The 27,214-nt window shown below is 38.5% G+C and overlaps 1 protein-coding gene across 4 annotated transcripts in view; it reads left to right on the top strand.

The window, feature by feature from the left end:
* LOC117411978 (THO complex subunit 2-like) overlaps positions 1–22,793 on the top strand; it is a 40,023-nt gene extending 17,230 nt beyond the window's left edge. For 2 of the 4 annotated variants that reach the window (XM_034019883.3, XM_034019881.3), the window contains 23 exons: positions 1,324–1,417; positions 2,341–2,421; positions 2,581–2,677; positions 3,243–3,360; positions 3,827–4,006; positions 5,894–6,058; positions 6,643–6,918; positions 7,668–7,809; positions 8,600–8,757; positions 8,889–9,017; positions 9,200–9,331; positions 9,597–9,781; positions 11,103–11,284; positions 11,549–11,651; positions 12,073–12,488; positions 12,700–12,758; positions 15,126–15,161; positions 18,091–18,210; positions 18,835–18,901; positions 19,042–19,184; positions 19,561–19,637; positions 20,362–20,409; positions 21,962–22,793. In XM_034019883.3, the coding sequence (XP_033875774.2) occupies positions 1,324–1,417; positions 2,341–2,421; positions 2,581–2,677; positions 3,243–3,360; positions 3,827–4,006; positions 5,894–6,058; positions 6,643–6,918; positions 7,668–7,809; positions 8,600–8,757; positions 8,889–9,017; positions 9,200–9,331; positions 9,597–9,781; positions 11,103–11,284; positions 11,549–11,651; positions 12,073–12,488; positions 12,700–12,758; positions 15,126–15,161; positions 18,091–18,210; positions 18,835–18,901; positions 19,042–19,184; positions 19,561–19,637; positions 20,362–20,389 (2,988 nt within the window). In that variant the 3' untranslated portion in view covers positions 20,390–20,409; positions 21,962–22,793. Of the gene's footprint in view, positions 1–1,323; positions 1,418–2,340; positions 2,422–2,580; positions 2,678–3,242; positions 3,361–3,826; positions 4,007–5,893; positions 6,059–6,642; positions 6,919–7,667; positions 7,810–8,581; positions 8,758–8,888; positions 9,018–9,199; positions 9,332–9,596; positions 9,782–11,102; positions 11,285–11,548; positions 11,652–12,072; positions 12,489–12,699; positions 12,759–15,125; positions 15,162–18,090; positions 18,211–18,834; positions 18,902–19,041; positions 19,185–19,560; positions 19,638–20,361; positions 20,410–21,961 lie in introns of all 4 variants that reach the window. The other 2 variants (XM_034019882.3, XM_034019880.3) reach the window with 1 other exon arrangement.
* Positions 22,794–27,214: the final 4,421 nt, after the last annotated feature.

The raw sequence follows: 27,214 nt of genomic DNA, 5'->3' as shown, positions 1-27,214 counted from the left end.
GCTCTGGACAAAGTTTGGCATCACCTAGAGAATGAACTCATTTGATTGAATTGTCTGAAAGTCGAAATGAAACCTGCTGAATAATGTTACGTTAACATATTGAATACATACAGGTTTGTAGTTTTCCATAGTACTTAATGGAAAACTGACAAAAATTGAACAATTTGACATTTCAAAATCTAACGTGAAATACTGTACTGCTAATGGCTTTCGGTAGACTTTTGTGTTAATACAGTGGGTTTTTTTTTTAATTGTGTCTCAAACCTAATATTCCAGGTGATTGCAAAACTTTTGGCCATTGCTGTAGGCTGCTGGTTGACAAAAATAAAAATAAAAAACTATTTTCTGAATCAATAAATTGTTATTAAGTCAAACTATGTTGGTTCTTTTTGGTCAATTATTTTATATATGAATCCTACACTTTGGCCTTGACTTACGTTTAGTGGCCTTGGTGTTTCTACAAATCTATTAAACGGAAGGCCATTTTGGCCTTGCCCTTTTTGTTGCCAATTTAGAGCCCTGGATTAGCATCCCTTTTTAAGGCTTATTTAAAAAAACATTTTTTGTAAGATCCAATCTGGACGTGGAGGAAAGAGTGATTTAAGAGTGAAGGTTAATTTGTCGAATGGCGTTTTCACTGTGAGTGGTGATGGTGGAGGGTGAAACGAAGCATGTCAGGATTTCTGTCTGTCTCACAAGGGCAGATCCACAGGGCTTGGGGGAGCAAGATTAGAATTGAACAGCACAAACACAAGCACCCTTTAACCTTGTAACTCTTGCTCCAGTGGTTCAACTCCAGGTGAAGTACAGGATAAGTGCCACATCAGTTGATAAAAACAAAGTGCGTGTCACCAGAATCTGAATAATGAGTCTGCTGTATACTGACATGCATCCTGTTGATAGCATTTTCAGCAGAGGCAGCTGTGAGACTTGAGCCCCGGGCTTCTTGTATGAAGTCTAGCTGAAAACAGATGTGTGTGTTTTTTTTGTTTTTGTTTTGTTTTTTTTAAAACAAGAAAAGCCCTGAAGACAAAACCATCTGAATTTTACTAGATATATTATTTAAAAAAAAAAAAACATGCACTGTTTTAAGGTGACAGATGATTTTTCAGACAAAGTGCTTTACATTGTGTTTTGCATGAGAAGGTGTCATTTTGAAACACCTCCACATAGATACAGACTGTCTGAGACAAGTTTTTATAGAACGGCCTTTGTTATGAAATTCTAGGATATCTTTGAGGGGGGCGTGTTCCAAAATGATTTGAAGAGCATGTCGTTCCTCTTTATCGCTGTGTCTGAAAGTTCTGTCTTTGTTTTTTTTAGATGTTGTCTCAGATCCAGTGGTATGACAACCTCATAACGCCTGTTGTCGATTCTCTGAAGTATCTCACTTCACTGAACTACGATGTCTTGGCTTGTATCCTTTTTAAGATTTAGAACACTTTTAATTGGCGCGACAGGAAGCAACATTTTGTTTTGGCTTTTGCTGAAGAAAATAATGAAGAGCTCTGCGATTATGGATATGACATGAAAGTAATAAAAAAATACAAAGTCAAAGCTTGGAGCCGTTCTCACTACTTCACAGGCACTTTATAGACCCGGACTGCTCTTGATGATTTCGTTTCACACAGGCACGCAAAGCTTTTTTTCGGATGATCAAATGATGCACTGTAAAAAAGATAACATTTTCAAAGCAGGCATTGGACAAAAATATGCTCTTTCATCCATTAGAATGTGTTTGAGGTCAGTCTTAATTCATAACAGCCCATCTCTAAAACCATAACTCTATATTCATGATTTATTGCCTCCTTATTAACATCACTAAATGCAGTAAAACATATAATGGAAAAAATAAAAGTGCCTCTTACCAAAATCACACAGTTCAAGTAAGACACATTAACGCAGTATGACAGTGGCTTCAATTTTAACAGATTCCTATTCTGAGACACCTGAAGAAAATCTGTCCCTCATCAATGCCCATCATGTCAGCTCCAGTATGTGTTGTATTATTTATACAGTGACTTCCTGCTGTTTGGCATTTTGCATTTGAATTAGTCTGTGAGACAATGTTTATATTTCCTGTTGTCTTGCTCACACTATGTGCATATGTTAACATTGTGGTTGTTGTCTGCCTTCAATTGGACCCAGGAGGATGCATTCAGCTACCTGTAATCATCCATGCCTTTTCTCGCCTTTGCTGAAGGGTCTGGCTTTAGGCAGGAGGCTTATCCATGTTTGGAAGATAATACCGCATGTGGTGTCGGTGGTTCGGATGAGGTTTTACAATTCAAATTCAGGTGCAGGAAGCACTTTGCTAATTGTCCTTAACCCTTTCAAAAGATTGCATTATTGAAGCGCTGGCTAATCCTGAGAAGGAGAAAATGAAGCATGACGACACCACCATTTCTGCCTGGTTACAGAGTAAGTCGTTTTAAGAACAGTTCACTCTCCGTGCATCGTGCCACCATCCTGGGTTGAAACGATTTAAAAAGGTGCACCAGTCCAGTTACTTTCCTTTTATTGCATGTTGGAGAAATGCGTTTCTGATCCCTGTATTTTATTTTATTTCTTTTTCCACAGGCCTTGCAAGTCTTTGTGGTTCAGTTTTCAGAAAGTACCCTATAGAGCTGGCAGGTCTCCTTCAGTATGTGACAAATCAGCTTAAAGCTGGTAAAAGGTGTGTATGGAAATGGTAACCTGTATTATGTATCCTCGTGTGAGCTGCTGTATAATAATCACATTTTATAGTTTTTATTATGTTGCCCAGCTGAGGTCTGTTCTGCCACCACATTCTATTTGGCTGATATTTGTAAGCAGGGGCTCCATATATCCAGAACACTAAATACAGTTTTGTTTTTTGGTTTTATAGCATAGCAGTTTTACATTGTTCTAACCATTAGAGTGATCTGACTTGTCCATTTTAGTATGTAATTTCAAGACATGACAGGTGGTAAGGTGTATTCAATAAAGTACACAACATCCAGATGTATCCAAAGACCAATGCATTCACCCCGGCCGCTGGGAATGCTTTTTCAGTTGAGCGAAGAAACAAAATAAAAAAAAACATACGGTATGTAAAAGATGTTTAAACTGTGATCGAATACCCTAAAGATATGGGCATTAAGGCAGCATGAATAATTCAACCAGATAACTTCGGAGCTGTTTGTCTAGTTCGTTTCTTGAGCTCGGCTCCCCTGCTTGTTTTCTAATAAATTAACTCCTTTGTGGTCTCATCTATTTAGTTTTGATCTGCTAATTCTCAAAGAAGTGGTTCAGAAAATGGCTGGGATTGAAATTGCAGACGAGATGACACAAGAACAACTCGAGGCCATGACCGGTGGGGAACAGTTAAAAGCAGAGGTAAGGAATCAGCCTGAAAAATGAGCGCGTTGTGTTTGATTTCTACAGGGCTTGCCTTGCTTATCCGTGTAAAGTAAAGCTTTGCGATAGCCTGAGGCAACAAACCCGATGTTGTAGCAAATGGAATTTAAGTGGATTTTTTTATTTTTTATTATTTGTTTTTTTCCCTTGTGTACTTCTTATTGCATAGTTTTATGCCTTCCTCTGAATGAAGCAGTGGTTTTACAACAGGGCCCTGGTAAAGCTTGCTTTGGCACCCTCATCACAGCAGCAGCTATGTGCAATGAAGTAGCAAAGCATATCCCTCTATTGGCCTTATTGGTGCACTGTGATCTGTCAACTTGGTGTCAGAGAGCCCTCCTGCTCCAGCCAGTATTCTATACAGTCTGAATTGGCTCTGATTGGTTTGGCTGACTGCTGTCTCAGTGTCATCTCATTGCCATCTCGTCTATGTGTTCTTTGATAGGGTGGCTATTTTGGACAGATCCGGAACACCAAGAAATCATCCCAGAGGCTGAAGGACGCTCTCCTGGACCATGAGCTGGCTCTCCCCCTCTGTCTGCTCATGGCCCAGCAGAGGAATGGAGTCGTCTTTCTGGAGGGGGGAGAGAAGCATCTCAAACTTGTTGGGAAGCTCTACGATCAGGTAAAAACAAACGGTTCAGTGCAACTGCAAGCCCTCGAATTAAAGGAGCGACCACCGGTACTTTTAAAAACCTTTTTGATGAGCAGCATCTTTGTTCGTTACCTGCCAATTGGGATATGCAGATATGTCATATATACCAGGAAGCAACGGTGTATTTTTGTTCTGTAGAAATCTGTATAGCCTGAATTACAGTAGAAAAAAAAAAAAATCAAACCGTCTACAGATCAAAATAAAAAAGGGGGCTGTTTGTAAGGTTGCTTGGCTAATAAGAAGTAAACAAAATGCATTGTAAAGCCTTGGTTAATGCCCCGTATATTAAGCATGGCTTTGTATTTTTATTTGTACGATATCTAAAACATATATACATCTTTTTGACACCCTCCATATTTAACGTTGATGTGATTGTTCCATGTTGTTACATGAATAAAGCATGTGCATGTGAATATGTACATATTGATAAAATAGAAGAGCAACCAGACTGACGTCTTCTATTGAGCTGAATATTTTTGTCAAGTGATCTCCCAGATGTGATGTTTGAAAGAGAATCTAATGATGGATTGTCTGAGTCGTCTTTCATATTCAAATTGTGTACATTCTTACTGCAGATGGAGCTAAAGACCTTGCATTTTAAAGGTACTGCATAACATGAGGATACAAAAGACAGGATTTGGAGTATAATGCATTTTAATCCATGAATGATTCAAATTGCAGTATTTAAAAACGATCACCCATTTTTCTTTGCATTTTCCAAATGACTAGTCAAGAAAATCATTTTTAAAATGTTTTTTTTTTTTAGTTAAGTGAAAAATATTAATTGCATCACGTCCCCAAAGTGAATGGAGTGAAATACAAGAAAGCTGCACATTTACACTCCCTGTATTAACTTAAGGAATGCTGCAGAATGGATGAATCGCATTATAATGTACAAGCCCACTGCAGTTAAAAAATAAATAAAATAATAAATCTAGCAAAAATGTATTTGTCGGTTTTCTACTTTTAAATCTGTAAAGCAAGGTTATTACATAAAGGCAGGTATTACAGACACAGAGGCGTTAGCGCCTCACAAATCTGTAATTGGCTTCAAGAACAGATTGTGAACATATTGTACTGTCTGAAAGTCAAGTGAAAATGCAGACCCTAGAAATTACTCTCCTGCTAGTCTAGGATTCCTCTGTTCACAGTTGAATCATCTCATATTCTTCTATATTATTATTATTATTATTATTATTATTATTATTATTATTATTATTATTATTAATAACAGGATATTATTTTAATTCCTGATGCATTGTGATGTATTTAAACAAGGAACAACAATCCCATGATGCTGGGGAAGTGTGTGTTTATTGACCCCAGAATATTGAAATTACCCCAGTTTCGATGTGCCACCTCTTTCAGGGTGGGGCAATTTCAGTGTTATGGGGTGAAACACCCCACCAGGACAAAACATAATGATTCATTCATTCTCCTGCATGAATAGCATCAGTAAATACATGATCCTCTTTGTTGAGGGGAGAATACTATTATAAGCCTATGGGTTTGGATTAAAAAAACATTGTGTGCAAATTGTGAAGTGAGATACACAATGCTATTTTGCACAGTTAAGCTCCATTCCTGCTGAATGTTGGAGCCCTTTGAAATGGATAAAGATAATCGATTCCAGGACTGGAACCTGTATGTGAAAAAGAATTGCTTGCAGCGATTATAGATGCTGTGTGTGCAGGTGTCCCTCCTGGCTGCCGTATTCCATGGCTGGAACGTTTGCATTGAAGTTGAAGGCAGGCATGTGGAATCTGCATGTCATCAGTGCTCACATACAGGGTGCACATGTACACTCGCTTTGTGCTTGAGGATTGACAATGATTTTTTTTTGTCCCCTCCATTTAGTGCCACGATACGCTTGTACAGTTTGGAGGATTTTTAGCATCCAATCTCAGCACAGAAGATTACATAAAGCGAGTACCGTCCGTGGACATCCTCTGTAACCAATTCCACACGCCCCACGATGCAGCATTTTTCTTGTCAAGGCCCATGTATGCACACCAAATATTGGTAAGTAGAATTGATAAGTCTTGACTGCCAGCCAGGATCTGTGAAAGCTGCTGCCACTTCATTGCTGGCTTTCTCTCTCTGGGGCTTGAATTGAAGAGTGGGTGGTGTTTTTATATCTTCACTGCAGAGATTTTTCATTTCTGTACAAAATGCTGTTAGACCATTTTTATGGCGACATTTGACACATACACTTTATCTGTAGATTGTGTATTTTATTTAATGTTTCTCAGGTTATTTTAGTGTGGCCTTTTATAGTACAATGGTTCATTGTACAATTCCTTTTTTTCTTTTCTAGTGTTTCATTTGGGATGTGTTTATTAATTGTCATTACCCACAATGTATTTTCTGCACTCTGAAAAGCCTCCCCAATGTCTTGCCAAGTGTCCCTATCAGATGTTGGCCATTCTGGGGTTAGTCTTTTCCTTCTGAAGTCTGTCCTTCCTGCAGTGCCAGGGTCTACTTAAATTTATGAAAGGCGGGGAGATATTTTAATTGTATAACTTTTTTTTTTCTTTTTCTCTTGAGCATGTGTTGTAGTTCTACTTAGCAACGCCAAATTGATTTTGCACAATCCCTCATTGCAGTCTAAATACGACGAGCTGAAGAAGACTGAAAAGGGAAACCGACAGCAGCAGAAAGTCCACAAGTACATCGCGGCCTGCGATCTGGTGATGGCTCCTGTCCACGATTCAGTGGTCTCCCTGCACCCCCCCAAGGTCTGGGATGACATCAGCCCTCAGTTCTATGCCACGTTCTGGTCGCTCACGATGTATGACCTCGCTGTGCCACACAATGCCTACAACAGGGAGGTCAACAAACTCAAAGTTCAGATGAAAGCCATTGATGAAAATCCAGAAATGGTACGTGCTTTGTCGGATTCTATACTTGTTTTCTGAAACGCATATTCTGGCACACATACAGTATTAAAATACATTAATGGCATTTTTAATTGAATATGTTAACGGAACGGTTTCTTTTTCCTAATTTCTGATATAAGTCACACAGATCGTATCAGCCAGCACAGTCTCAGTGGAGTGATCATTATTCCACAGGACAGTGCACGTAAAGCTAACAGGAATCTTAAAAACCTTAAACTCCAAGCAGTCTAAGCGATCGAGTTCAAATTATAACCGAAAAATACATTTAAAAAAAAGTCTTCATACAAAAAACTTTTTTAAATTATTCAGAATGCATTAATATCCTCCACAGCGGTCACTGCCCATGGATAATTGACCTTCTTTTCCATTAAGTGCCTTTTCCCAGGAAACCTAACTACCTGCTGGATAATTGACTTGTGCAGCAATGACCGCTGCATTGGATATAACTGCTTGAGTAATACGAAGTATGCATACTGGAAAAGCTAATCATACATTTTAATAAAAACATATACTGGGGTCTTGGCTGCCTTAAATCTTTAAATTGTTATAATGGCTGTGTCTTTCCATGGGAGTGGGGGGATACGGTAACATTTAAAATGATAATAAATAATTATGACGAGGTCTGATTCTCACCAGTGGAAACCAAAAGCACATCTCGCTGTTCCGGCCTGTCCGAACTTTAATAGTGTGTGGTGTTTTTGTCTTGGTTTTGTCCCCTTAATACCAATCAGCCCCCAAACAAGAAGAAGAAGGAGAAGGAGAGGTGTACTGCGCTTCAGGACAAGCTTCAAGAGGAGGAGAAGAAGCAGCTGGAGCATGTCCAGAGAGTCCTGCAGAGGCTGAAACTGGAGAAAGACAACTGGCTTTTAGCAAGTAAGTCACACTTCTGTTACCTGTATGAATCATTTGCTCACTGCTCTTCACTACTCTGTCATTCTTGCTTTAAGAGCTCATCTAGATCAATTATTTCCGGTAAAACCAATTTTTTTGTCAATTTTTATACTGCGAAATGTAAAAATTCGTCACACAAAAACAGGTACATTGAGGATTATATCGCCAGTACTGCATGAACAGATGTTAATGTTAATACTCCATGAATAATTGAAATGTCAAAATATATGAAATGGTTTGTTATTAACCCCCTGTAAATGAGACGCTCCCCTGTGTGGGTATCGCAAAGATCTTCTAATGTTTCATCGGCAGCCCAGCAGCATCTTGTGATCTCAATTTAAAAACAAAATGCCATTATACGCAAGTGAATGCCAGAATCTTAGCAGTTGCTATTTTTCTGATCAGACAGATACAGAAGAAGCTTTTCAACCAAGAAATAGGTCAATTTGTGTCTTCAGGTTCTGACTGTGTGAGTAATCGAAATTGTGAAGCTGGCTTTTCTGCCACTTTGTGTTTGCAGTGAATGAACAAATAGCGGAACATATTATTATTATTATTATTTATTTCTTAGCAGACGCCCTTATCCAGGGCGACTTACAATTGTTACAAGAATCACATTATACATTATTTCACATTATACAGATATCACATTATTTTTACATACAATTATGTAAACATATATAATATATATATATATAATTAAAAGCTGAATGCCCTGGCCTGTGGCATTATTGATCGGTAACTTTGGTTTAAGCGGTTTGTTTCTCTGCAGAATCCACTAAGAACGAGACAATCACAAAGTTCCTCCAGCTGTGCATATTTCCTCGCTGCATTTTCTCTGCCATTGACGCAGTTTACTGCGCCCGCTTTGTGGAGCTCGTGCACCAGCAGAGAACACCCAACTTCTGCACCCTCCTGTGCTACGACAGGGTAAGACTTAGCTATACTTGGGTAATAAGGTAGGACTAGGAGATTTTTTTAGCCAGTCTGTAAATAATATCACCTGCACCATCTTAAAAGAGAATAATCGTTGAGATGCCTGCGCTTTCTTTCCTCTTAAGGTTTTCTCTGACATTATCTACACTGTGGCAAGCTGCACAGAGAATGAGGCCCGGCGCTATGGGCGCTTCCTCTGCTGCATGCTGGATACTGTGACAAGGTGGCACAGCGACAGAGCCATTTACGAAAAGGTAAAACCAAAACCAACCTTTTGAAACTAAAGCTGATTTTAGACATGCCTTTTTATAGGTCAATAGCAGAAGAAGAGAGAAGCTTGAGAAGAAAAATACATTACAAATGTAAATCTTGAGGTTCAGCGGTTGTTTTTAATCGTCTCAAAATTAAATCAAATTTATTTTCGTTTCATTGTCAGGAGTGTGGAAATTACCCAGGGTTCCTGACCATTCTGCGGGCAACTGGTTTCGATGGAGGAAACAAGGCAGACCAGCTGGATTATGAAAACTTCCGCCATGTTGTCCATAAGTGGCATTATAAATTAACTAAAGTAAGTACTGTTTCCCTTTTGAAGATTGCACTATAAATGAACTAAAGTAAGTACAGTGCTCCCCCTTTTTAACTGTGTTGTCAGGAGCAGCAAGTAAAAGAACAAGAACACAAGTCCTAGTGTAATGGCATGACCATACTGCCTTACATTCTGCAACCAGGCAGCGTATGCACTGTTCTTATCTAGCTTACGTCATCTGAAGGAATAATGAAATGAAATCCTGAAAAACTGGAAATGGATGTTGTGTTTGTATTTCTCTCTCTAGGCTTCGGTGCACTGTTTGGAGACTGGCGAATACACCCACATCCGGAATATCCTGATTGTGCTCACCAAGATCCTGCTGTGCTACCCCAAAGTGCTGAACCTGGGGCAAGCCCTGGAGCGCAGGGTGCACAAGATCTGCCTGGAGGAGAAGGAGAAGAGGCCTGATCTTTATGCATTGGCTATGGGGTAACGGAGTGACCAACAATTGAGTGATACTACAATACACTGCGATTTAGCGTTTATACAGTTCATGTTAAAACACAGGCTGAAAATACAGTTTTAATCTCTTTTTTTTTTTTCTTCCCATTACATTTTCTGATTTGAGATCTGTTGCTCCATTACTGAGGCTTACTCGTCTTTCCCTCTAAAACTTTCTGCTGAATGTGATGTTATTTTGTGCTTAGTACCTGCTTGCTGTCTCTTAACTTTCGATGACATTTTCATATTGGAGAATCAGGTTTCCCCGCTGTAACATTCAAGAGTGCAGAGAGCAATTTCCAGTGTGGCATCCAACATTGTGCACATGCTTGTATGTGTGCAGGGACTAACCATAGCAATTACAGCAGACGAGATTATCAATAGCCATTCCAATTTATTTTTAATTGAGGTTTTCTGCTTGCGGTGCATTAGAAGCTGTTGATTTTCTCTGCAAATACTGCCCCATTAATTACATGTGGAGCCTGTTCCCCACGTTTCCTGGTTATATTTTACTGCAGTCAATACCTTCTGAGATTAAATGGCAGGATAAGGTCACGGTTGTTGGCTAATGGAAACGATTCATTTTAACAGGTGGACTTGCTGGGATCACATCTCCCCAGTTTCGTCCGGTCATGATGAAGTGATCTTATCAGATGTTCATTGTAAAGAGATTCGTAATTTACTGCAGCAGAAAAACTCTTCCTCTTCCTGTCCACACCAGCTGACACTATTAAGATAACTGTCAATTTGGAGACGATCTTGAAGGGCTCGCTCCATGTTTTACCGTTGTACTCACCTTATTGGTGATTGTAATGTATTTGAACAGTGGGTTTTATTGATTGATTTATTTAAACTTTTTTTTGATATTTTTTTCGAATATATATTTGTATATATATTTTGGGTTGTGTATATTCCCTAAAGTAGGTCCTAGTGCCCAACAGCAGAAACACACAATTCCATTGTCCTTTTGATGAAGCTATAACAATAAATAAAACCATTTAAGTTGACAAGCCCAACCCCTTAAGTGTTCTTGAACTGAAACCTCGCCCTACATGGTTTATCCCTAAGGGAAACGCTTGTATATCGCTGGCTGAGAACAAGAACACCGTAACAAACAAAATCCATCCACAAACAAAATTCTTGATATTTAATTTTGTATTTTAATAACACGTATGCATTTTTTTTTGCGCTCAACCAGCAATATGTGCAAACTCCGAATACCTGTATTCGTTTTTTCTTTAATGCATTTTTATTTTTATTTTTTTTTGTTTGTTTGTTTGTGCCTCTTAACAATGTGTGCGACTTGCAGCTATTCCGGGCAGTTGAAAAGCAGGAAACCGTACATGGTGCCCGAGAACGAGTTCCACCACAAAGAGCTGCCAGTGAGGAACACCGGCCCTACCACGGTGCAGAACGGACCGGGTAGCGCTGGCAAGCCTGCGTCCACCACCAGCACCGGCAAACCCGAGGAGGGAGCCTCCGAGGAGAATGGTGAGATCCATGGCTGGCTCATAACCACTTTACGATCCCCTGCTCCGATCACATCACTGAAATGGGTTCAATTTGCTTTATTGTTGAGCCGTTTTAGGGTTCTAAATATATCCCGTATACAGTACTTTAACATCACCCTTTCTAGCATATTGTGTTTACAACCCAGCCTGCAAATCATATTCTTCAGAGGCTTGGATTACCTGATGTCATAAACCTAGAGTGCAGAATGTAGAAGGTTACAGAAACTGTATTTATCTTGCACAGAAAAATCCAAGGAGAAGTCTCAGAGTGCTGCGAAAGCTGCAAGCAAAACCAACAATACAACACCAAAGGTCACCACCAGCAATGGAAATGGTGCTACAAATAGGTAAGAAGGGATCACAGAAAGAAGCACAGGCAACAGAGAGAAATGCATCCGGAATATTACGATGTGAACTAAAGGAACTATTTGAATGCAAAAAAACTAATATTATTTTTTTTTATTTAATTGTTCAATATTTCGCTGAGGCTATACAATAAATTTAATATAGGAATACATTTATTTTGTAGAGCACCTTGAGAGCTTGATTTTTATTTGTATGCAGTCATTATTCATTGCTTGGTTGACTGTAGAATGGCATTCTTAAACTGAAATATATTGTACCCTGTGCAATTATAAAGCAGTGTGGTGGTACTTGGGCTGCTGACTAAACTGTAGCCGTTCTCAGTGGCTTTCATTAGTTTGTTACAGGTATAGGTTGTGATATAACCATTATAAATAGACTGACGTTTTTGTTGGTTTACCTTAGCACAAAGTTAATCAAGGAGAAGGAAGACAAAGACAAAAGCGGGAAGGAAAAAAATAAGGAGAAGAAAGAGAAAACACCAGCTGCCACTCCAGAGGCCAAAGCCCCGGGGAAGGAGAAACAGAAAGAAGAGAGGCCAGGCAAAGAGGAGAAGACCCGGGAGACCAAGGAGAAGACCCCCAAATCCGAGAAGGAGAAGTTCAAGAAAGACGAGAAGGCCAGCAAGGACGACAAAGCCAAGGCGAGCGGTGGCGAGTTGAAGTCATCTGCCGAGAAGGAGAGAGAGAAGGAGCCGTCCAAGGAGAGAGATGTAGCCAAGGAAGCCAAAACTAAGGAGAGCAGTAAAGGAGAGAAGGCAGCTGTGGCTGGGTCCTTGAAGTCGCCCGTTCCCCGGTCCGAATCCTCCGAGTCTGAGAGGGGTGAGTGGAAGTCTGGACAGCTTTTCAAGTACCTAGGATTAGGAGTGTGTGGTTTTGTGTTTTGTTTGTTTGTTTGTTTGTTTGTTTTTTTTTTTTTTGGGGGGTGGGGTTACTTGTAGCTATAAAGTTGGGTAGCGGGTTAAGTAGAAAGCCAGTAGTGTGTTCAGTGTTTCTAATTCCCATACTCAAAACAATCTCTTTCCACTTCCAGAACAAAAGCGACGCAAACTTGATACCCACCCTTCACCATCACATTCCTCCACTGTTAAGGTTAGTATAGCCTGAGGAAGGCAGCGTCCCTATTTCTGGCCCTTCTGGTGTTCTTCAAAGTGTCCGTCTCCCTCCAAGTTGATGTAAAGTGCACACTGGAGCCTCTGGAGTCAATTTGTTTTGGTGAAATAGAAACCTGCATTCCACGTCTATACTGGAGGACTGTGTTTTGTTTTTTGTTTTGTAGAATGAAATATTTTTTTAAAAAGAAATGTTATCCTTCAAGGACTTAGTCAAATTTTGTAAATAACAAATGTTTTTGAGAGTGAAAAATTCAACAACAGCATGCAGAAAAAAAAAATTCAAGTGCCTGAATTTTTTTTTTTTTTTACTTTTTTGTCGTGTTTTTTTTTTTGGGGAGTGCAATATCGCTATGAGCAAAACGGTCTTCCCAGCCAAGCGGAGCAGCAGAGTGTGTTTCTTTTTTGTTTTTGTTTCTTTTTTGAAGAAAGTATTGCACTGAAGAATTCCTGGATTGTTCACGGGCGTTTTACCTGGATACCTCTGGATTCATCAGGACCCCTGATGAGCCTGTTGCCGATGTGTGCCTTCTGAGAAGGAGATCCAATTAAAAAAAAAAAAAAAAAAGTCTGTGGCGTTCCAGTCTCCTGTAGTTGCATTTGCAGTATTCAGTCAGCGTGCACCCTTGCGGCGTTCACCTTCCCCTCGAAAGGGTCATCCTATCCCCCATGCCAGTCCTGCTGAGGCCTGCGTTAGGAATATAAAGCAGCCAAGCACACCAGCAAGCCAAGAGAAAGCTGAGGTGGCAAACCACTAGCACAAAACCGTGGGCGTAGCCTTCAGGAGGGATCTGGGTAGCCACTACTCCAGGCATCGTGTGTTTTAATTCTTTCTGTACCCTAACCTACCAAGAAGTCGTTGCATTCCCATTGCTTTGAACCCCTTTGGACTGTAAGTTGTTAATTATACATAAAGAACACTAGCAAGAACCGCTGTGCTCTTAAGCAGCCAGGCTCCATTGAAACACAATTAAATAGCATGAAGATATTTAATGCGAGTAGGACAATAATCTGGTTGGAATTCACGAAAACCTCCCCCCTCCTCCCCCCCCCCCCCCCCCCCCACACACACACACACGCACGCACGCACGCACACACACACACACACACACACACACACACACACACACACACACACACACACACACACACACGCCCACGCAAACACTCCACGCTAGGGTTTTATTTTGCAGGATAGTCTTATAGCATTTTATAATTTGAAATACCCACATTAAACTGGTGTCAATTTTAAGAAAAAAAAATGAGAATACATGATTTAGGTTTGCCCTTTTTCATTTATTTGGATATATGCAGAGTAGTTCTTCCTCAGGGATTTGTATAGATGTACAGTCTGACTTCACTGTAACGAACCCCCATGGGACCTGGAGAAATGTTTTGTTATATCAAGGTGATCACTACAATAGGCTTTGGCAGTTTGCTTCACCAGAATAATGAAAGAACACCCAATTTGAATTGAACATCAATATATAATACTTTTTTGAAGATTACTTCACATTGGTCAACATTTAAACGGTATGTTTAAAAGAAAACAGTAAAGAAATGAAAAAGAACAAGTTGTACTCTTACATGTTGAATATAGTATGGCATGTGAGAATATGGCATGTCCTTCCTCTTGAAAGAAATGATTGCAACAGTGCTGCTTGTTAGCTGAGTTCTTGGCAGATTGTGGCTTGTGATTTTCTTTTATTGTCCAGATCATCGATGATTTGAAGTTTTGTTTTCAGAGACAAAGCCGATCTCTTACTCCCCATCTTCACTCCTTTTGCCTGGCTGCAGTTGCCTGGTTGCAGTTGCCTGGCTGCAGTTAGCTAGTTGCAGTTGCTTCCTCACACCTGTTGAATTAACCAATCATGGTCTTTGTTTTCACTGAGAGTATAACACGTTCACACTGGAGAAAGCAGTGTCAGTGAGTACTGATATCATTGTATCCGGTCAGTCCTGTTAAAGTCATTGTTCTAATAGGGCTAATTTCCATTGAAAAAATCTGTTCTTTCTGTTGGTGTCGTTCAAAACGGGGCTCGTTATAGTGAAGTTGTACCATGTGCATATATACATACATATACATACACATACATACACACACACACACACACATATAGGTTAATACAATATTACATATTTGAAATAGCATCAATTAGGAGCTTTAGGTCCAGGCTGTGAAACAAGATTAACGTTTGAAGCCTTTTTGTCTCCAAATAACAATGTCAAAGACTTAGTCCCTGAAGGTCTAGCTGGATGTGTGGAGTGACCACCAGCCATGCTTCCACAATCTCCTGGTTTCTGAGAACTGTTCCAGCTCATCTGTCATCTCAATTCATTCCTACAGGATAATCTCAACGAACTCAAGGATTCAGCCACAAAGGTTTGGATTGTCTGTGTTTTAATATCAAAGCATTCTTCATTTCTAACTCTATTATTCTAAAGCAGTTATGTAGCTCCCTTGTTCCTTGGGCAAACAATCAATACGTTATTAAGCCTTGCTGCTTAAATATTAGAATCACCCATGTCTTACATTTTTTTTATGACTTCTCATGGGGGAAAAAAAATATTTTTGAAGTTATTAAATCTCGTAAGAGAGCTGTTTTAAAGAATTTCAAGTGTTTTCAGGATGTATGGGCACTTGAACGTTTAGTTTCGGATATTTTTTTCTATCTACAGGATTGCTTATTAAGAGAGTGTGGTTTTGAAGCAGAAAACAGTGACAGCACTCTGGTCTCAACCTCATGTTTAACCTCCAGGCTTTTTCAGCTATTGCATTTTATGTTCTGGGTCTTGGTCTTGTTTAGTTTTTATTTTCCCTCGAGGCTTTTTCTGCTGGTGAACTTTTATTTTCTAAAGCATTTCTTACTTTTTCTTTTCAAATGTCTGTTCCTTTAGCTGAGAACAAGTATTGGTGCTAGACTTTGATTCTCACCACAATCCACTGTAGTACACCCACAGTGAACACAAGTACAAAAAGTATCGTCGGAATCTTATTAGATTAAAGGTTACATTGCGGGCAACTTCCGAAGTTACCTGGCTCTTCCCTTAATAACCCTTACTGGGCTGCTCAGTCATACGAAGTTGAGTTCTTACACGTCTGTGTGTGTTAATTATGGACTGTCAGAGTCCAGAAGCCATGCAGACAAGGCAAAGTTGGTCTCCAGCTTGTGTAACCGTGGCCGGCTTGCCGTTGCTCAAGTCGGTAAACCCTGAAATTGTCAAAGCATTCTTCAGCAGTCGTGTGTGATGTAGAGCTGGGAGTCTGATGCTAATTATTGGTGCTATTTGTGCATGTCGTCCACTGTGGTCCCCTAATCCCTGTGGAAAGTCTTTGCTCTGTGTAAGCCTCTGCAGGTTGAGATTGGTGTGTGACTGCAGGATCCTGCACTGTAACTCACACTAAGTGTCATCTACCCATCAGCTACCCTCTGTGATGCTGAAGTGAGGTCTTTAGCTCGCTTTAACTGCACAGTGGCAGTTGTAAGGAGTGACACACAAGTCAGGGAGAGAATGTGTTTGAATGCCTCCCCAATAATTGGTTGTCTCTTGGGGAGAGGTATATATTATGTAGAAAAGACAGAACGCTGAAAAACATGCCTTGGAAATGAAATGCTAAACTTGTATGATTACAATTTTGCTTGCAGTTCAATCTGTCTAGGGATTGTACAATTTGAAATACAGTAGAGTCAATTATCTGAACTAATTGGGACCGATACTAGTTCGCATAAGGTATTAATAACAATTACTGTACCTTTTAATAATGTATAGAATAAAGTTAACGTTCACAAGTACCTACTGATGATATATAGCTAGTAACCTATTCTGTCACATTAAGCATACAAAATGACAAAGCTTTACAAATTATTAAATTTAATACAATTCAGTAAAACTGTAACACCTACAGTTAAGGTAATGAAATACTGTAATTAAACGTACCATATACCAAACTTTGAAAATCATCAAAGAATACAATTTAGTACAACTTTGACACATTACAGAACTTCAGGAATCATTAAAACTTCAAAAATTCAGTAAAATGTTTCTATACTCTGATACTTGCTGTTAAGGCATTGTAATAACATGCAATTGAAATGAATAAAATAAAAGTTCTTGGCTGCTCAGTAACATATACAGGATCTGCAGCCCTTACTGACGAAATAGAGAAGATTCAAGAACGAGGTTTTAATTTGCTTAACTGCAACCATTTAAAGCACTCAATGCTCCATCTAAGGTTTTGGTGTCTGAATAATTCTGTAACTTTCATTAACCTCAGTCTGCTGGTCCTTTTTTTGGCAGCTAAATCTCGTAGCCGTTTCGGCAGCAGAAGCTGTGTTCGTAATACACCACACGTAATACATCACGTGATTACAGGTGCGTTCGGTTGATTAGACAGCATGGTTCATCAAAGATCACATAATTGACTCTCTATTGTACGAGTATATTCAGTGCCACCCAATGCCATTGTAAACACCGTATATTGAATCGTATGTTTGTTGTTCTTCTGAGAGACAAGTAGACAATCATTTTGGCTAATGCCTTCAGTTTTCTTCTAGAAGACAAGTGGTCACATTGAATCCATTCCTTCGATACCTGTTCCACTGTTACACCCATTATTATTTCACGATTCTTAATGTGGTGTTTGCAGTTAATCAGGTATTTATATAGCTTAGTTTTGGTTACACCATGATTCTGATAGAGCCAAGTAAAATCAAATACAATCAAAATAAATAAAAGGCCCTCGCTGGCTAGAGATTATTTGAACACAGAGGAGCCTGCAGCTTTACATAACTTTGCAAGTAAAAAAGGAATATTCAGAATCTTTTATAGGCCTAATTAGGCCAAAGGAAATAAATGTGCAGTAATATATATAGGCTTGCATTAAGCATTAAGTGTGCAGCTAACCCTCTGCTCAGCACTGCATGGTATAATGAGATCCAGTGTTTTTCCCCAGTGTACATACTTTTTCTATTGCAGAGGAATAAAATAAGGCACAAGTTAATACTGTATTTTGTAAAAGTGGAGTAAGAAGTAGTGCCGCAATTGTGTGATGCATTGCTTTGAAAGTTCAGTGGATATGTGTAGCTTTAAACTGATTGAAATGTTATACTGTAGATAATATAAATACCCATTCATGTTAAAATCAAACATTTCCAACAAAAACAATTCTTCTTCGGCGCCTTTTGTGTTGGACTGGGTTCTTATGCTGGGAAAGGTGTAATCATTTGACACCAGGAATAAGTGTTTAATCCTTTTAAGTTTACCATACCGGTAACCCCAATTATAAAGTGCATGTCCCTTAATTTCACCAGCACTACACCAACCACAGCACAGCCACACTATCCAAGAGCAAAGAGAGGGAGGTGGATAAGAAAGATATGGAGAAATCCAGGGATCGATCGAGAGAAAGAGAAAAGAAGGAGCGGAAACGAGTAAGTAGCACACCACCCTCTACCCGAGACCCCCACTGGTCTGTATTTAAGATGGTAGAGTGCATCAACAGCCAGCTGATTCTCACAAGCACGAAGTAACCCTCACGTCTTCAGTAGGCATGTTCAGTGTTTTCTCTGGTACCATCAGCTACATTGAATTTCCACTATGTTACAGACTGTTATGAGACTAAATAATCTACAAATCAACCAACAACTACCATAAGACCAGCTAGGGTTTGTATCTGGTGCTTAATATATAGGTAAATCCACTGTAACTGCAGCAAGAAAATTAGTGTAATGTTCTCCTATATAATGTAGAACGAGGAGTGAGATTGATTGATTTACCAGTTCTCTTATTTTACTGTTGGCCATTGATAAATTAATTTCCCATTCATGCATTGAAAAAAATGGTACATTTAGAATCCTGGTTGATGTATGTTGATAGTGGGGTGTTGCATTAAGTTCAGTAGAAACTGGTTGATGTAGGTGATAGTGGGGTGTTGCATTAAGTTCAGTAGAAACTGGTTGATGTAGATAATAGTGGGGTGTTGCATTAAGTTCAGTAGATGTATGGCTGGGGTAAACGTGTCATTTGCTGAATTTTAAATGTTCTTTTAATTGAAGGATCATTCAAACAGTGACCGTGAAGTGGCTCAAGAATTAAAACGCCGGAAAGATGAAAATGGAACAAGTAAGTAATGAAAGGGTGTAAACGATGCTTCTCATCACTTTCCGAACCGGCTGCATCTCTGTTTTCAGTTCATCGGTGAGCCCTCTAGTGTTTCGCTCGGTTCTCTTTCTAACTACAAGCGGTGGTGTTGAATGTTGCAGGCTCCTCAAAGCACAGCAAGAGCGAAAGCCCGTCCAATTCCCCACAACCCAACGAGAAGGAAAAAAGCAAAAGCTCAAAATCATCTAGCAAAGAGAAAAGTGATTCAGCCAAACCGGAGAAGGGTTCATCTGGAGGCAAAAAGGTATTTATTTAAAACCTGCCCTTTAGACATGCTTTATTTTATTTTGTGGTACTTTAGGTTTCTTTTATGGAGTTGTTTTATATGATGATAAAGAATACATATCTGCATGTTATGCAAAGAGAAAAAAAAACATTGGCACGAACAGTTTAATAGAATACAATTCTTTTAAATAAAGTACAAGTCTGTGTAGCTTTTGCAGTCAACTTCATTATCTGAAAGAAGTAACTGCGGGTATTTCTTTGTCTGTTGCTCTTTAGATAAAACAGGACATTGCCGATCTCAAACCCTGTTGCATGTTCCCTGTATAACAAAGACTAGAAGGCTATGAATGTGCCTTGTATCACTGAAGTCACTCTGCCTGTTTCCCCTTCTCTAGGAGTCGCGACACGATAAAGAAAAAGCTGAAAAGAAAGAGAAGAGGGAAAGCACTGGAGCGAAGGAAGACAAAAAACAATATCCTTTACTGTTTAAATCTGTTTTTGAGATGTAGATCTGTTCAGACTCAAAGACATGCTTCCATTTCAGTCAAACTGCACTGCTGCAAACAGGGGCTCTCCAGAGCGCTGTGAGTTAAGCATGTGTGCAGATAGAGGCACTCCTTGACACTCATTTCCAGTGCGCAGAAGCAATGCCAGAGCTGTGCTGGTGCCCGTGGTGATCACATGGCAAATTGATGTGTGGAGTTTGGACGGCTGGGACCCCCTGTACCTGCAGAGACCGTCCTATCAGATGCTATTACAATTAGCCACTTCTATAGGAAAAACAAAAATATTTCATTTGATTTTCAAGTAAACAAAACCAATCTGCTGTAGCACTCCAAGGAAGAATGCTGCTAGTGTATTATCGCATTAGCACCATATTCTGTTAGCTCCACAGCTGGCTGTATTACTTGAGCTTTGCAGCAGTTTGCATATCTTTTTTTAGTTTTTTTTTGTGTATCTTTTATATTAGTATATATACCCCACAAACTAGTGCTGTTTTTACTGTTTTTTTATTTTTGTATTTATTTTTTTACTGTTTTTAGTCTTCATACAAATTAAAAATGCTATTTCTTGTCTGGAACATTTTATGAAACATGTTTACACTTGAAGAATGAATGGGTTTGTGTGGTGTTCTCAAAGTTAGGCAGTTTTAGACATCTGAAGTTTAAACAAAACATTTCCCTTAACAATGGTACCCATAAATCATCGGACAAGCATAGATAATGTATGTTGATGCAGCCAAGGTGAGGAATCATTTCAGAACTTGCTGTTAAAAACATATTCTTATTTTGCAACACTTAATCAACGTGTCAGATGACATATGCACAGCCTTGAAGGGAGAGTTGGAGTTGCATGACTTTTTTTCATTAACAATAAGTTCTAGGTTCATGCAGAGACACATTCCTCTCCTACTGTGCATTTCAATCAAATATTTATTGTTTTATGAAAACAACAGTACGTGACTGGCTTATTTTCTATCCACAATTCATTATAACATTTTCTATATCTGTACGTTTTAACTGGGGGATGAGAAACGAAACGAGACACCTTCATTTTCACAGATCTTAAGACTACGGGGTTAAAACAGGAACACACGCCCTATGTGTGTTTATATCTGTTTTCTCTGGTTCACAAACCTGTAGTTTCACAATTCCACATTAGTCAGTGGTCTTTTGCAGTCTCATTTTCTACCAAGAGGACCCTGTTTTAAATTGGATTGCAGTTGTTGCAAGTGGTGTGTTAACATAATTTATTAGAAAATGTTACTAAATCTGTGGCTAGAGATAACATCTGTAGACTCAACTACAGCCGAGTTGAAAAGAATAACTAATTATGTTTAAGCCACAACAGTCCAAGCAACTCTGAAGTAATGGTATAACTTTGAATGCTTGCATAGAGTTTGTGGTATGCAGTCAATCATATACTTAAGATAATTTTTACAGCTAATTTTAACTGCCTACAAATTGTAGTTCATCAACTGAAAGCCTTTATTTATGTATATATAAAAAGACAAAAAAAAATTGTTCCAGTAATCATTTCAGATGAACAGTTTTCTGAATAGCATTATACAATGTTATCTCCAGTGATGCTGAAGAACATGCACTGTAATTATGGTTGGTAAATTGAAAACTTGCCAAGTTGCTGCCTCTAAGTGATGCACTCTCTATGTGTTTCTCTGTGTGAATAATTTTACTAAAGTAATAGTTGACCATATTTTCAAATGAAGAACATAAACATGCATCTTTCACCAACTTTAAAAAAGTGATTTATTCTCCAAACGTTTCACTTTTGGGCTTGATACTGTGTTATATTTAATAAATCATGATGTATTAAATACAATAAAACCTATGTGAACAAACACAGTAACCTGTGCCATACATGTGACTAACCCATTTAAGACAGTACGCTACTTTGTAATATAAATGTAATGTGTCAGATTACATACATACAGCTTGCATTCTGATGTATTTATTTTTCCAGAGAGATGTATTTGGTACTTAATGGGTTAAAAGGTATTCCTGAATGAAAGATGCATGGTTTTGAAACGGAGGGATAAACTAAAACCCCTCTGTAGGAAACAGTTGAGAAAACAACAGATGTGACGCTTGCCCTTGTAGTGGAACCCCCCAATACCCCTTTAAAACAGCAGGCGCAAGTAGAGTCAGGCAGCACTTTATAATCTGCCATGCAGATCACTGTAATACCTATCCTGAGCTTTCAACTGGGACCAGCAGGGCACAGGAGGCGTGTCTGTATGTGCATGTATTGTTTGACATGTGCTCATTATTGTTTCAGATGAAATTTGCCGCTGGCTGCCACAGTCCCCGATTTCAGACCTGATTTTACTAAAATGCATCTGGATGCTATGGAGTTAGGCTTTTATTGTTTTTCCTTTTTGTATGGATCACCGTGAAAACAGAGGACCCAGCTAAAGTATAACGTGTTTATTTACTGCCTGCACAAATATTCTTTGTTGTTTTGCCCAAAAAATAAAAACGGTGTGTTGGTGTCTTTTTAACCTGATCTTTTTCGTTACGTTCCTGTGTATTTTCAGTAAACAGCTGAAAGTCTGCTTCCCTTTACTCTGAGCACAATGTGCTGCAAACAGGACCGTGTAATTGAGTTCAGACTGTTCCTACAGGATGTCCAAATGGAAAAGCATTTGGGTTTTTGTCAGTGTTTCCCCATTACAAATATACTTCTTCTTTTGGCATTTATCTCATTTTGGGCTCCATTTTATTTATTTTTCTTTGAATCCATGTATACTTAGCAGTAGCTCTGTTTCAAACATTGAAAATGGTATATTTGTATATTATGTATACAGTAATAAAATGGTTCCCTGTAATTAAAATCAGATTATTTGTTAGTTTCATTTCAAATGTTCCTTGCAATTTTTTTTTTTTTTGTGTGCGTGTGTGTGTTTTCCTCACAATGTTTTTAAATGAATTGTATAAAAGTTGAATAACTTGATGACACAAATATAAGTGTGGCTTGTATAACCGCAGGAGATTTGTATTGCCAACATTTAGTCAAAGTTTCAGAATTACTTTTTTGCAATTTTTATCTGCTGTATTCTACCAGTGTACTTTTTTTTTTTTTTTTTCCTAAATAAATGATAGTTTTCTCAGTGGGTCGTAAATAACTGTTGTGTGCGTCATTCTTTGTGCTCTGGGAAGATGCATTGTTTCATGGACATTTGAAAAGTGTTTAATTGACCAGCTGAATGATTCGAGCTGTGCAATGCAAATTGGTACTGTTTTCTTTTTTTATATAAGCATGCGTTAAGATTAGGAATGACAGTGATTGGGGGAAATTGAACTTGCTTTATAATGTTGAATGCAGTGCCAGCAGCAATGTCTGTCCTATTGTGAACTCCCTGATTTATAAATCTTGCTGCTTAATGTAACCAGTATCCCAACAGGCTCATGTTGCTTTTTCTAAGTATTTATTTGAGGGGAGCTAACACAGTGGGTTCATGCAATTGTTTCAATGTAAATGTATAATATATAGATTCAGAGCCGTTGGAAAGAACAAACGCAGCTTCTAAGTCAATGTTGTTACCAGCCATGCATTTCTAGAAGTGTCCAGGTACAGTATAATTAGAGCTTCTGGGTTTCGGTTTTAACTGATAAAACACCCCTGATTTAAATAAATAAATAAATAAATAAATGAAATCGGTGCATATCCAATAAACACTGGAAATGGTTACTCAATTCGTTGACTTGTCCTGTTGAAAAATAAAATAAAATACAGTAACCTCCCTGACTTGTGTCTCGCGTTGATTCGTTCTGAATACTTTAAACCCACCCCAACTACTGAGTGACAGCATTCCTACATTTGTATTGGAGGATTGTAACACGCGGGTGAGATTTAATTACTAGAGCAGAGGATTGTTCAAGAATTTTGGAAAGTAACTGAAAACAATAATTTCATACAGTATATAAAAAGTGGTTTACATAAAACTCAAATAGCTCAAAATAAACACTGAAAAATGAAATGAATAAAACTGAAAAGCAGAAGCCCTAAGTATAAGTATATCTATACATGGTGTGTTTGTATGTATGCAAGTATAATGCATTCTCTATACATGGTGTGTTTGTATGTAAGTATAATGCATTCTCTATACATGGTGTGTTTGTATGTAAGTATAATGCATTCTCTATACATGGTGTGTTTGTATGTAAGTATAATGCATTCTGTATACATGGTGTGTTTGTATGTAAGTATAATGCATTCTCTATACATGGTGTGTTTGTATGTAAGTATAATGCATTCTCTATACATGGTGTGTTTGTATGTATGCAAGTCTAATGCATTATCTGTACATGGCATGATTGTTTCTATGTATGTATATAAGTCTGAATGCAGCGTGATGGAGGTTAATCCAGAATCCAATGGGCTGTAATCCTTTCCACAGTGGACTGCACACTCTGTAACAGGAAGAGACGGCATGTTTAAAACCCTCCCAAGGACAAGCGTTCTTGTCGTTTTGACATTCCATCTTTCTACATTTCTGCATTAAATTATACACGCATGTGACATGGTTTAAAAATCAATTATTTTTTCCTAATTGAGACAATGTTCCCAGAGACCTGCCAGAAATAATCTCAAGGGCAAATCTTAAACCAGCAGCTTGCAGTGCGACAAAGGACTTGGGGTCCTATTTAATGCTAGTCCGTTCACTTCATGATTAACATTAGTTAGGTTCAATGGTATATAAAAAAAAAAATCTTAAACTGTAGCCTTCTGCAAGAAAGGATTTTGCCTCTTTGCTGTAGCATAATGCTGAAAATTTCCCTTATAGATGTACATACGTACTATACCAAGTTCAGGCCACCAACTGTAACATTAAAAACATTGATAATTCCTTTACGATAAAGCGCAAACAACATGCAACCAGCTTCAAGTGCCTTTTTATATGTCCCTTACTATTGTGAGTTACTTCTGAAATTCTCAAAATCTGGTTAGCTGGTTTTGCTCTTGAGAGACAATTATAACTCAAGATGGGAGCAACAGAACTAATGATTAGAAACACCATAGGAACACGTAAAAAAGGTACTTCAATGAAAACATGCAGAAGCTTAAACTGCACAGAAGGGTTACGTCGGACACTATATAGTCTGAACCAGCGCTTCTCTCCATCGGAACGGCTGTGTAGAATGTGTCATGTAAACCAAAGCACAGTACCAAGGTTTTAACAGACTTGTTTGTCCTTAACAGGTTTACAGTGATCAGTTTTGAGCTGCTGCAAAAATCTCAGAAGTACTTGTAACCACTACAATTCCAGCATCTGTGGAGGAAGCGCTGTCTGTGTTGCAAACATATTTGTTGTTGGTCAGTGGAAACAGAATCTTTTTACATGGAAAAATATGGTGTTATTGCTGTAAGAGAAAACAGGCTGTTATCGGAAAATTAACTACAGCAGATCAAATAATCAATTAGTAATTAGTAAAATCCCAAATGTTCAAAATCATTTCATTTAATGATACAATCAATGAGTTGTTATATACTCCTAAAGACATAAATCTATCTAGTTATCTCGTTAGCTAGCGAGCTATATTTCTATTTTATATATATATATATATATATATATATATATATATATATATATATATATATATATATATATATATATAAATGTGTGTGTGTGTGTGTGTAACGTCAGAGTGAGGTCCTTTGTAGTTCTAATCTGTTTCAATACTGGCCTAAAAGAGCACAAATGCAGCACTCAGATTGGCACCAGTTGTGAAAAATCTTTTGTTAAATTCAGTGGAGATCTGTTCTTTTTAGCTTGAGGTCTTGTTAGACTGAATGCTATTGGTTTATCTTGAAAAATAACCATCTGTAGAAAGCTTTAGGGAATTCACAACCATTAGTGGGTTTGCAAACTTCTGCCATTTTTAATTTTCAAACACACAGAGCCGAAACAATTGGTGTGCTATCTCTGAAAAGAGATGCCCAGAGGCACAGCAGTTAAACATCTAAATAATTAAAAGCGCATGCTTACAGTTCTTTTCCCACTTCTTATTTTTTTCTTCTTTTAAATAATATATGCCTTGTATTGCAATCTGTCAGCTACCAGTAAAGTTTTGGAAAGAGAACTCTCCATCGATGCTAACCATTTTAATTCATAGCGATTAAAAGGGTCTTGGACGGGATTCTTTTAAAATCTTCCTGATGTGTTTCCCCTTTTGTTCCAAAGCCCTTGTATATTACGTGTTGAAAACTGCAGCTCAAAGAGTGAGTGCAGCAGCAGGGGGTGTTGGCGCTGCTGTTATTAGGGATACAGTGTCTGTGGTGCTCCAGGGAGCCCCAAAATCAGTCTTCCAGGCTGCCGCTCTGTAAAATAGAACAGCCAACAAGGGAGCTCTCCTTGACTGCAGAATGCCAATGACGTGCCCTGAAATAAACTTCCCAATGCAGTGATTTAATACGTTAACATGAGGATTTTTATATCTCGGCAAAGCATTTCACATACCAAGTGATGGCAGTTAGAGCACTCGAGTGGTAAAAACCGAGCTACGAGACAAGAAAGGTCGTCTGACAGTCTAAACCAAGTAGTGCTTCATTTATTTGAACCAGTTCATTAGTGCATCAGCGGCCATTCAGTAATATCCAAGGAGTTTGAATTTGGATGGTGTTTGCTAGTGCTACTGTTAGGTACTGTATAAACTACTTCATTTTACTAATCATGTGCTCGTTGCAGTTGTGCTGAGTTGGTACACTTGTAGTGGCTAAGCAGCTAGGTACTGTCAATCCAGAGGTGCCACACTGTTGTCTTTCAAGCAATATTTAACAGTCGTCCTGAATTAAATCCGATATTGATGCCTATCATTGAACTTTTACATTGATTTAATTCAGGTCATAGAAAGATCACATGACCAGACCAGACACTGGTGATTAAACACTAAACTGTGCTGTAGTTTTGTGATGCTGAGTCATCACAATCTATAGCAATGGCTAAAAGTACATCAGTTTCCCTAATAAAAAGATATATGGGTCAATCTGTGATACAAAAAAAAACCAGTAAGATCAAAGACAATACACAGACTAGAGAACTGTGTTTAAACTTGTGTCTTTTAAATTGTAAAAGTGGCAGTTTATCTTGTGTCCTACATTATTAGTTTTATGATGTGACACATGCATAACTAGGAGGAACATTAAAAAAAAAACACAAAAAAAAATCTGTTTGTGTATTACTGTGGACAGGCTAACCCCCCTAAAGCAGGACCTATATTGCACACTACAGTATGCTGTTTTTCCATACAGGTCCTGTTGATAGGTCACATAAGCCCTTAGTGTATGCGCCCGTGAAAGCATAGCTACTTTCTGTATTCCTGTGTGTAGTCTGAAGTTCTTTTCTAGGGCAGTTATCCTAAATAAGGGCAACTGAGTTCCTAACGAGCTTCTTACTGCTTGCTGTGCTGTGCTGTGAAACACTCACCCACTTCTTGAACTACTTTGGATGAAGTCGCTAATGTTGTGTCCGCAGGAATGCAGTTGTAACTCATGTATGAGCCCTGAGCTTCACTTCATTCATCTTCAAAA

Source organism: Acipenser ruthenus, chromosome 16 (assembly GCF_902713425.1).
Source record: "Acipenser ruthenus chromosome 16, fAciRut3.2 maternal haplotype, whole genome shotgun sequence".
NCBI classification, from domain to species: Eukaryota; Metazoa; Chordata; class Actinopteri; order Acipenseriformes; family Acipenseridae; genus Acipenser; species Acipenser ruthenus.
The sequence above is the reverse complement of the archived record's forward strand: the minus strand, read 5'-3'. Positions and strand labels throughout refer to the sequence as shown.